Consider the following 12,569-nt stretch of genomic DNA (forward strand, 5'->3'; position numbering starts at 1 on the left):
GTACCAGTGTTGGCGTGGCCAATCTGTGGCAATCAGTACCATTTGTGGCTTCTCTTGTCTGACCTTTAGGAGTACCTTGGGGAGGAGAGGCACTGGAGGAAAGGCATATACTGTAAGGTTGTTCCAGATGAATGACAGAGCATCCACTTTCCATGCTTGTTTGTGATAAGTCCTTGTGCAGAATCTCTGAATTTGGCAGTTGTGAGGGGAGGCAAAAAGATCTATGTCTGGGCGTCCCCATTTCCTTGTTATCATGCTGAAGATTTGTGGATCTAGTTTCCACTTGTAAGGGTCCGTGAGGTTTCTGCTTAGTTCGTCTGCCAGAGCATTTGTTTTTCCTGGCAGGAATTGTGCTTGCAGGTGTACTTGGTAAGTCAATGCTGTGTTCCACAAAATCATGGCTTGTCTGCAGAGGGTGAAGGAATGTGTGCCCCCCTGCTTGTTTATGTACCACATGACTGTGGTGTTGTCCGTCTTTATCAGCAGCTGTCCTGGATAAATTAGGTCCTTGAAAGCTGTCAGGGCATTTTGTACAGCTAGCATCTCTTTTTGATTGATGTGTAGATGCCTTTGCCTTGGGGGCCATGTGCCCTGAATACATTTTCCAACCATGTGGGCCACCCAGGCATAATCTGATGCATCTGTTGTTAGTGTTTCCCTGGCTGTGGGTAAAGTGAATGGCTGTCCCTTGTTGTGGTGAAAGGCCTGTGCACACCATCGAAACTCCTGTTACAGGCAGGGAATGAGTGAAATTATTCCAGGCTGTTGCAATGTTGAGTCCAAACACTTTTTAGGTACCATTGTAGTTTCCTCATATGCAGTCTTGCATATGGAATTAGCAGAATGCAGGAGGCCATGTAGCCCAGATCCTGCAGATTTTTTCTTGCAGATAACTGGGTCTTTGTTGCCATGCTTTCGAAGTATTAAGTCAGTTGCCTTTGTTTGTCTGGCGTGAGATAAGCCATCTGGGCAGTTGTATTTAACCTTGCACCCAGGAATATTACCTCTTGAGAGAGTACTAGTTTTTATTTATTTTTGTTTACTGTGTACCCTAGGCAAATTAGTAATCTTTTTACAAACGCCAGATGCTTTAGTAGAATGTCTTTGGTCTCTGCTTGAATAAGGCAGTCGTCCAAGTAGGGATATATTTGAATTCCTCTGTCTGCAAAATGCAATTACTGGTGCCAGGCATTTTGTGAAGACCCTGGGCACAGTAGATAAGCAAAAGGGCAGTGCAGAGAATTGGTAGTGCATTGAGCCAGCTATGAATCTGAGGTATCTTCTGCAAGATTGTCTGATTGGGACATGCAGGTATGCCTCTGAGGTCCAAAGCTACAAGCCAAGCCTTTTTGCCCAGCATGGGCAGAAGCTGCTGCAGAGTCAACATTTTGAATTTCGGAACGTCCAGAAAAGTATTTAGAATAGACAGGTCCAGAATCAGTCACGTCACCATGCTTTGTCCTTTCTTGGTACTAAGAAAAGTCTTGAGTAAAATCCTTGTCCCTGCTCTTGTTGTGGCACTGGCTGAAAAGCCTTCATGTCCATGAGAGATGAAACTTGGTTTTGTGCCTCTGCCCATTGATCGTGTGGCAGGTCTGGCATACCTTTTGCCTTTGGAAGGGTGTGAAAGTGAGCCCTGAGAGACTATATTTAAGACCCATTTGTCCTGGGTAATCATGTGCCAATTTTGTGAAAAAAGTGCTAGCTTTCCCCCTAAGGGTGCTGCCAAAAGATAAATGCTTGGCATTGGTAGAGGGAAGTCATTGGGACTGTTTCCTATATGGTTGTGATTTGTCTTTTCTGCCTTTGGAGGTAGAAGGACCCCACTGTTTGGGCCTGTATGAGCCCTGGGGCTGTTGTCTGCCTGTAGGGCATCTGTATCTGCCTCTTTGTGGCCTATCTGACACGGGAAAGGACCAATTCTTAGAAGGCCAGTTCCTGCTAAATCTGGGTGGCTGCACCTGTAAGAAATCCTTCACTGTCTGCATGGATTTAGCTTTATCCTCCATTTTCTTCAACACCTCTTCTGCCTTAACACCAAACAAAGCATCATGCTGTAATGGAGCATCCAATAATTTTGCTTTAACATGATCAGGCAGAGTCTGTTCCTTTAACCAAGCATGCCTTAAATCATAACCAGATTGCAAAGTATGTTTTCCCACTTGTTCAGCTGCATGCAATAAATCCTCCAATTCCTTGTTCTCAGCACATTCAGAATGTCAACATTTTCTGTTTTAACAGAGACATTAAATATTGCTGATATTTAAGCATATGAAACTGACAATTTAAACCCTTACAGCCAAGGTAGCAGAAGTGTAAACAGTTTTCCCCCATCTGTCCAGTGCCCTAGAATCTCTATCTGAGGAGACAGGGTTTTTTTGCAGTAGCAGCCTTGACCCCTTTGGGACCCTGAGAAATAGTTTCTGGGTCAGCAGCAGGGTTTTTACATAGAAATTTATGAGAATCTGGAACCCTGTAGTATCTGTCTGGCTTAACAGGTGCAGGAGGTAAAGAGTCGGGAGACAGGCCGGACTCTGAAAATACATCTATAATGTCTAGAACAGGAGGAATAGCAAGAGGTCTGTGCTGAGGCAGTAAAAGAAAGTCTCAGCCTTTTTTTAGAATCTGAATAATCTTGGCTCTCCCAATGGAAATGCTCCCTCATGGTATGCAAGGTTTCCCCAAATTAGTAATCCTCAGGAGGGGAAGCTGAAGGAATAGATTCTTCAGCATCAGAATCCTCATAGGGAAGACAAGAGTATCCCTGTTCTGAAGAGGAGTCAGAGGAAATGGAAACCTAATCAGAGGAATCATATTCAGTGTCTTGCCTAGGTCTCTTATCAGGAGGGGGATGGGAACCCCTGATAAAAGTAATTAGGTCTTCGGCCATTTTGAGCATCTGTTTCTTAGGCATGGAAGTCTGTCCTGGAGAGTGCTGTACTTGTTTCCTTGTCTTTAAAACTGTTTTAGTCTTTGTCTTTGATGCTGAAGTTGGCTTGATATAAATCTGTGTAGGTCTGAAAACACCCTCAGAAGCAGATGCCTGCTCAGCGGCTCTGGACCCATCTGAGGGATTAGTTTCTGAAGGCCCAATACCTTGAGTATCCAGAGGTCTAGCTGTCTCCACGTGGGAATTGGAGGTGTCCTGTGGCTCTGAGGTAGCGGGTGTCAGGGGCTGTGAAAGCACCTCACTGGTGACTGGCCTAGAAGAGGCTTCATCGGTTTTGGAACTCGGATGCCTGTCCTTTTCTTTTTCCTTGCACTTTTTATGAACTCCGGTCGTCGGCTGTTCCGACGGTATTATGTAAAGTAATGAAAAGCAAAATCGTACCGACGCTTAATAGTGCGCTGGTTAAATCTAGCACAAAACCGACAACTAGTAACGTCATGGTCAGGGCCTAGGCAAGGAATACATTAAGAATGAAAATCCTTATGAGGTATTTGCTTCCCACAAGAGATACAATTGTTAACTTTTTCTGACATCGGTCTGGAGCAAGAAAAATAGTTTCCCCAATGGGGTACTTAGCTTTATAGAAGACTTTGGATCTGAAATTCAGTTTTGAAAATCTCAGCATTCGGCCGACCGGCACTTGCAAACTGCTTTTGCTTCGGGCACCACGCGGCAAGAAAGACTGAAGAAAATGGTGTCAACTGCATCTTTTATACCCCTGGCACACTGACGTCAGGGAAGAGGCAACAGCAACTGACGCCGGACCAGGACTTTGGAATTCAGGCCGACTGCGGGTAGCCTGTCAGCAGGATAACCCAAGTGTAATGACTGCAACAGTGAAACACGATGAACATCCTCCTTTTTTTCTGGATTCAATCTCTTTACTTATGAGATGAACCAAGTAAAAGGCTTTTCTGACCATTGCCACTACATGATGGTCGAAAGTGAAATTGTTGTCAACCTGAGTATTCAGGTCTCTCGCAACAGGTTGTGTGCTTAGGGAATTGCCATTGATGTGGTAATCAGTAGAGGCCATGTTTTTGCCAAATGGTATGATAATACTTTTTTTGCATTTAACTTAAGGCCATGACTTTGGCACCAGTCACTTGTTGCTGTGAGACCCTCTTGCAGTATGTTAACATCATTTAGGGAGTCAGTGACAGCACCCAACTTACAGTCGTCCGCAAACTTGGTCAGCCACAGGCTTTTTCTCTTTGCCTGGACCGCTGAGAAGTAGATGCCAAACAGTAGAGGTCCCAGGACAGTTCCCTGGGGAACACCACTAGTGACAGGTCTGCTATCAGTGGTAGAGGCACATACTTTGACCTTGTGGGTGCTATCAGTGGATCCAGTTGGCCACCCACCTGATGAGATAGGGATTTACGCCAGGTTGTGTTAGCTTTTCGATGATGCCCAAGTGGGGAATTGTATCAAAGGCCTTGGCCAAGTCAAGTAAGTCCATGTGGGGACAAATGATTTGAGACATACCTCTCTGGACTATATGAAGAGACGTATGACTGACCTCTCAGATTAAGTGTTACAGGCAGGTATAAGCCTAGCCTAAAGCACCATTATACCTTCTCCAAGGATGATGCCACCATACAAACAAAAAATGATTGACTTTAACAACTGGCTTATGTTCTAGTGTCAGCCAAAAGGGATCTCGTATCTGTCAGCCTGGGAAGATATGACTGATGTGCTGCTCTGGCACAGATGCTCTGCACCTGTCTTCTAGGCTGTTGGAAAGTGGCAAAGGCACTTGTCACTCCTATTCTGCCTTTTTTTCAGCAGTGTCAAAATAACCAACCTCATAATGTAACAAAGTCCTCTCTAGATAAACTCAAGGTATTGCTAGGAGTCTAAACAAGAAACTGCACTCCCTGAAAGCAGTCCTCACCTTGGAAGATGCTGACGACCGTGCAGTCACCGAGACATGGTTCAAAGCCACGGAAAGCGCCCCAGGCATGCAGGGCTACAATGCTTACTGTACATTCAAACCACAAAATGAGTGCGAAAGAGACAAAGGAGGCCGTATATCCCTCTTTATTAAGGATAAGTACACCTCGAGACTGGTCAAACAGTACGACAGTCTCAAGCTATTCCATATCCAATTAACCACAGGCAAAATCCACCTACCACATCGCAGCTAAATATAGGTTCTCCACCAAGGACCAGGAAAAGCTTATCACATAGCTGGACTTACTGGAGTCATTTAACATACAGCACAACACCTTACTCATGGGTGATTCAATTATCCTGCCATGGATTGGGAAACCTACACAACTACAAACATGCTGGCTTGGAGGTTCTTGAACTATGTCAGTGCAAATGCTCTGGAACAGGTAGTCAGCACACCCACGAGGGGCTCAAAGGTACTGCACATATATACTCACTAACATGGGAGAATATTGCCTCACCCCCGTGTGTTGTCCTCTCTGGTAAGATTGGACCATAAATGAGTCTCCCTCTAAGCAACTGTATGACAACATACCCCATCAAGCTCAAAAACACTGAATTAATTTTTTCCAGGACAAATTACCTCCTACTAAGAGATGGTATAAGAAGTTTCAAAGTCCCTTCAAATACAGATAACCAGGACTCCTATGCAGAGGTGTACACAAACACCCTGTATAACCACTTAAGCAGTTGCATAGAATTGGCTGCACTTGACTGGATTAATACCAAGTTTTGCCGGGAAAACAAGCCACCCTGGTGGACCCCTAGTATAAACAAGCTTTTCAACAAAAGAAGGAAACTAATGTCCAAAAACAAAAGGAAACTGGCTCAGCAGAAATAGAAATCCCTCTCTATTCTAAGAAAGCAAAGTAAGAGATCTTGTCAAGTCCTTCAACGATAACTATGAAGCAAAAATAGCCTCCCTAGTCAAGAATAATCATAAGACATTCTTTAACTACATCCAAAATCTAAAGTAATAAAACCACCCTGCAATGAACTGGTTGTGGAAGGCATCAAGCATACTCAACCGGAGGCAATAGCCAACCTGCTAGCTAACAGATTTGAACCAAACTTCACTCCCCTGTCCCCAATAGCCATTCCCCAAAGTATACCTGCCACCATTCCTCAACCTATTGTATCAAGAGAGCAGGTCATCTCTGCGCTCTCCAAGGCCAAAAACATGGCATCAATGGGACCAGGTTGCCTTCTAAACAACTTAAAACCTGCACTTGGATCCCAGCTTAACCACAGCCTGTGGAATGGCTATGTCCCGGCACAATGGAGGACAGCAACAGTAACTCCTCTGTACAAAGATGGACCATACACCGACCTTGGGAATTACAGATCCATAAGCTTGCCTAGCCTCATTTGAAGGTCATGGAAAGAATCATTATGGACTGGACCTTATCAACAAGGACATAGGTAATCTCCAAACTCTGGAACCAACCCAGTTCGGATTCATGAAAGGTAGATCACATCTGTTAAACCTGGCTTACTTCTTTGAGAAAGTCACCAAGGCCCTGGATGAGGGAAAGGCAATTCATACCGCCTACCTTGGCCTGGCCAATTCATCTGACACAATCCCCACACAGGTATTATAAAGAAACTCTCCCAAATTTCTATGTCACTAAGTGGGTAGACAATTGGCCAACAGGACACATACTGTCAAAGTGAGTAACTTCACCTCTAGCAAAAGACCAGTCACCACAGGTGTCCCTCAGGGTTCTGTTCTGCACCCTAATATACTGCAGAAAGAGTTACTGCAGACACATGACTGGTGCCAAAGTCACGGATTGAAATGCAAAAAAAAATCATTATTCCCTTTTCGAAAGCTGGCATCTCTACTAACTGCATTATAATGGACCATCATCATGTACCTAATTAACAAGGATACAGGTAACCTCCAAACTCTAGATCCCACGCAATTTGGTTTTGTGCAAGCCAGATCATGTCTGCTCAACCTGGCTGACTTCAGACAGTAGAGCGGTGGATGAAGGTAAGGCAGTTCATACAGCCTACCTCGATCTGGCCAAGGCCTTCGATACCACTCCTCATTCAGGAATTATTGATAAACTCAGCAAACTAGGCATCAACCCCTATATCATTATGTGGGTTGCAGACTGTCTCTCACATATAACACACAGTATGAAAGTAGCGGACTCCAAGTTAGACTGCCGACCAGTCACAAGTGGAGCCCCACAGGGATCGGTCCTGGGTCCTCTCCTGTTTGGCATCTGCTTCTAAGAAGTCCAGGCCAACACGGAGGGACTATGGCCGACCAAATTAGGAGATGACTGCAAACTGGGAGCTATAATTAACTCCCCAAGTGATGCAGACATCCTACAGAAAAGCTTCACTGAGACCAATGACTGGTGTTGAAACCATGACCTTAAGCTTAATCCCAAAAAATGCGTTGTCACCCCTTGGGGAAAAACTCAGTTCCCACTAATTACCAAATCGATGGAAGCCCACTGAACATTGAAGTCGTTATAAGAGATCTGGGGACACAGGTTGACAGCAACCTCTCCTTCGACCACCACATTGCAACCATGGACAGAAAGTCCTTCTATGTGCCACATCTCATTATCAAGGGTTTTCTATCCAGGAATAATGAGGTAATCATTGCTCTGTACTCTTCCCTCATTAGTCCAATCAAGGTATAATGCCCCATTTGGCATGTAACTCACTAGACACCTGCAACAGCTGGAGAGGCCACAAAAATACTTCACGAAGAGGATACTAGGCCTTAAACATGTCCTACAGAGACAGACTCAAAAAATCCAGCTATTCTCTGTCTCATATCATCTACTAAGAGGCGATCTCTGCTTTACTTACAAAGCCATGTCTGACCCAGCTCTGTTAGAAATGCTACATCTAAAGAAATCCCAATCCATCCGCACCACATGCTCCAGAGACCTCAACCTCATTACCACAATCAACAGAACATGCTGAAGAGACAGGTTCATAACCCAGAGACTACCCAAGTTCTGTAACAGACTTTCCATACATGTCAAGCAGAGCACCTCACTAGCCCTCTTCAAGAAAAATCTTGATGAGTGGATGGGAAATAGAAAGTTCACCCCAGGGATCACTCCAGTGGCTCTGCTTGATAAAGGCACTGGGAACCAGCGAAGGGCGGCACAATGCCAGGGCACTTCTATTGGCTAGGCTTGTAAAGGCCCCAGGAGCAATAGCCTAGTACACACCTATGAACCTATAAATAGTACCCACGTAAGTGCAGACCCAGTGGGGTACATGATCTGGGTACTCAGGTTGCCAAGAATCTGAAATTCAACCACCACATATCCACTGTGGTAAGGAAATCCTTCTATATGCCACATCTGATAAGTAAAGAGATCACATCTAGATCTGAGGATGTTATAATTCCATTACACTCAGTCCTCCCCAGACCAATAAAAAATTAAGTAAAATGCTCCCTTTTGCATGCATCTCACCAGACACTTGAAACAGATGGACAGACCATACAGGTTTCTCACCAAGCAGATAGAGGGTGCGCAAAACATGTCCTACAAGGAAAGACTGAAAGCCCTGTCACTGTATGCTGTCTCCTACAGGCTGCTAAGGGGTGACCTGTGCCTGACTTAAAGGGCAGTCCATGACAAGGCCCTGATGGAAATTCTACACATTCATAAATCAAATTGCACGACGGTTACTCTTGAGAGAGAGAGATCTCAATTTAACCTCTGACATGAACAAAACATGCTAGAAAGAGAGTTGTATCTCCCAGAGACTACCCCTTCTCTTGGAAAAGCTTCCTACTGACATGCAGCAGAGGTGCTCCCTGACCCTCTTCAAACGCAACCCAGATCAATGGAAGGGTGACTGTAAATTCACTCCTGGAGTGATGCCCATGTCTCTCATGGACAGAGACAGTTTGTATTAATTACCATAGACTCATACCTCTGCAAAACTTTGCTCACCTAACTACTGCCAACTGGGGCATCTCAGGATAAATGTAATTCGGCTTGTAAAGGCTCTTGGGCTTAGCCTAGTAGCCACCTATGAACGAGACAGTCTGCATGCTTCTTGTAAATCAAGCATTCCTAATGGAAAAAGGTGCAGTGGCAAATCATTTTCTCCAAGCAGCTAAGTGGAGAATTGAAACTATTAAAAATATTTTGCCACACTACATTTCTCTCGATTGCTAAGCACAACAAAACCGGATAAAGTCAAAAATAATGGGGTGAAAAAACTCCAAAATCGAAACAGATTTTAAATATTACTCATACAAACTTAGTCACTCGAATAATTGATTTTGCATTACACAGCATTTTTCTGAAAAATATGAAATGCGAAACTCAAATGTATATTATTTTAATACACAATTATTTGTCAAAAAACACAAATTTTATGAGAAACACACCAAAAAATACAGACAGTCTGTGAAAATCTGGACAGTTTAAAGGTATGCTTCATACTACAGTCTGCTTTAAATACTCCATAAAAGGTAGTCACGGCTCTCGATTCTCAAAAAATAAAAATGAAACGAACACGCAATAAATAAAAAACAGAAGAAACTTCAATGTACTGTAGATGCATTCGCAATTATAAGCTTAAAGACTGAGGAGCACGAGAGGTGCTGGCGGAAGAGCTGTAAAGTCCTTTTATACAACGAACTATTCAGAAAAGGTAAGCATTTTTTCTTAAATTATGTCACTGTACAATAACAATAATCCACTCCTGAGCATGTGTAAGACGAGACTTATCCACAGTTGGCTTTGTTTAACCACTCAGGCTTTGCCTATGTGATCAAAATACACTAGCTATGGGTAAATCCTGCCTTACCTACATCCAGTCATGGATTACTGCTCAACTGTCTCAGCATCATCTAGCTGAAAATGCAAGTCAAATAACTTACAGGAAACCCCATTTTATACAGGAAACAAAAAGCCAGAAACACTCCATAATCTGAGGATAACCTTCTTGAAAATAGAGAAGGATTAATTGAAAATTCAAGAAGCAGTGATACAAAACCTGGCTGAATGTAAAACTGAAGGAAATCACAGAATGAAAGCAGTGAAGCAATGTACTATGTGGGAGCTATTAGTAAGTGCCAAAAGTAAAACAAGATGAAAAAAGCCTACTAAGTGGACAGTATGGCAGATTTGCAGCTGTCTTAGCAGAAGGTGTTGGCGAAAACAGTATATGATCTCCATAAAATTATACAAAATGTGCTACTAAAAACAAAAATCTAACACCAGATCCTAAACTGACTAAATTTATGTCATCAAACTTGCACCGATACTCAAAATTTATGGCAGAAAGCATTTCTTGACTTCTTAAGAATATCATAAAAATTCTAAAGACACTAAAAAGTATTCCAAATAAACTAAAATATTACTTACCTGGTAATGAGAAGACATTAGGAGGTGGCGGCTGTGGAGGTGGCAATGGCATTACTAGGTTAGGAGGTGGTCCTGTCATAGGTGGCAACAAAAGACCAGGTAGAGATACACCAGGGGGTGGTGGAGGAAATGGAATAATCTTTGGCAATGCTTTTTCATCAACAACTAGTCTGTCAGTTCCATGGTCATAAACACACAAGTCTCCCAGAACACAAAATCCTTTCTCTGAAAGAAATATACAAGGACAAACTGATTATATGAACCAATATGTTATGAAAACACACTTGCTGCATCATAAAATGAATGAACTAATGAAGCAACAAAAGAGCTTACCAAATTTACAAATCTCTAAGGGAACACAGGCATAATCAGAAAAAGCACAACAACGAGAAGAACAAGTCTGTACAATTTCAGTCAAATAAGCCTGACACAACAGGCACTTTTACTGCTCATGTAATTCATTACTATGCAAAAGATAAAAGATTCAACATGATTTTTATTAAACAGATAAATACGGTTTTGAAGCACAACAAACATATAGGTGTTAAGAATCACACGATAATGCTTTTGGTGGTGTTACTAATTAATGTGATTTACTTTTTGTTTGCTCAGGTAGTTCCCCTGACTCTCCCATTCTATTTCAGAGAAAACCTGAAGGAATTCTGAAACTGGCTAGGAAGAAAACTGGCGCTTAACTTTTCAATGACATGCACTACAAAATCTTTAACATTATTCTGCACTATTAACAACTTGGGGTTATGGCTCATCAGTTTGCAGTCTCATTTAAATAACAGCACCCTCAGGGAATAAAAGCACCTTCTTCATGCCACAATGCACTATCAGCAGTGAAACATGAATCTGAGCCCCAGGAATGCAGACTGTACCTGCTATGTGGATTCATTTTGTTAACTGCATTTATTTTAATATGATTATACGTCAGTTAAAAAATACATATATGATTTGTGTATTCATCACCAGACATACACTGAATTCCCTTCTCTCTGTGAGCAGACATCAAATATGACTTCCAAATACAGGCAAAGAGATTAGACTATCATGGAATAATTCAGTTTTAGAACGTGCACACACTAAAATACTGTGTGTATTGCTCCCCAGTTCCTCGATCACACACAAACAGATTACAATAATTAAAATGCCTTGTTTGTCAGCTAAATGTACTGATCTATTCACAGTCGGCCAAAAGGACGAATGACCACACTGTAATAGCTCCCCAATACATAGCATGGTGCAGTGGTACAATGGTTCTCGCTGCTGCCTTACAGTTCTTGATAATTCAATTCAGTTCATGCTGGGAGTCTGCATATCCTCCTCCTTGCATCTTTGTAGATTTTCACTGGGTGCTCCAGCTTTTCCACACCCTAAAGATATGCCACAGGTGAAATAGCATTCCTACAGCTTGCCAACAAAAGAGTTTGCTGTATGAATGTTAACATGGTGCCCTGTAAAGGGCCGATACGCTTTCAAGCATAGCGCCTCCTTCTCACACCCAGTGACTGCCAGGATAGGTTCCAGCTTACACAGAACCCTAAAATGGCAAAAACAGGTGATCAGAGAATAACATTTAATATATGGTTACGAATGAGTGCCAATCTTACAAACTACTGGCCTTCAAGAAGCTTAGGTGTTGCAAACCAATACTGGTAACAGTCACAGTTATAGTATGTTTGAGAAACGTATCTTAAAATATCATAAATCCTAAATACAGGAATTTGAATGTCATGTGAAGTAGTACACTTCCTTTCAAAATGCAGTTGTAGCAGAAGATGTTACAGAGGCTTTGAACACATTCACAGTGTCTGTGACATTTACTGAGCACAAAATAAATAACCAAATGCAACACGGTGTTACAAGTGTAAAAATGCAATTGTTTTAAAAAATTTGTATACTTACAAGGACCGTGCAATACACAGTTAGAAAAATGGTCCCAATGCAAGCATGAGGAATTCATTTTCTCCGTCTGTGAGGCAACCTCAACACAAAACTGGAAGTTTTGAGTCTGAAAAATTCAGTTTATTTCTCAGTGTGAAAGGTGCCTGAAACTGTTTATTGTTCCCACACTTCACAATGTATGCCTTCCACAGAATCACAACATGTCTCCTTTCCACAGAATCACAATGATCCATATCTATCAGCTATGATAACATTTTTGTCATTCTCTTGGTTAACACAGACATAAACCCTTTGTAGTCAAGATTTAGAATTGATATTAGTGTATATGATGCAAAGTCTGTATAGTCCTTGCACTCATTCACTAACATTTCCACCACTGCAGAGAT

At 42.4% G+C, this 12,569-nt stretch overlaps 1 protein-coding gene across 2 annotated transcripts in view; it reads right to left on the bottom strand.

The window, feature by feature from the left end:
- Nucleotides 1-12,569, bottom strand: part of RBM27 (RNA binding motif protein 27) — a 2,498,992-nt gene that overhangs the window by 1,763,467 nt on the left and 722,956 nt on the right. For both annotated transcript variants that reach the window (XM_044064021.1, XM_044064022.1), the window contains one exon: nucleotides 10,273-10,497. In XM_044064021.1, coding sequence (XP_043919956.1) covers nucleotides 10,273-10,497 — 225 coding nt within the window. The remainder of the gene's footprint in view (nucleotides 1-10,272; nucleotides 10,498-12,569) is intronic.

The sequence above is a fragment of the Protopterus annectens genome, chromosome 2.part2, assembly GCF_019279795.1.
Source record: "Protopterus annectens isolate FY-2018-M chromosome 2.part2, PAN1.0, whole genome shotgun sequence".
Lineage (NCBI taxonomy): Eukaryota > Metazoa > Chordata > Ceratodontiformes > Protopteridae > Protopterus > Protopterus annectens.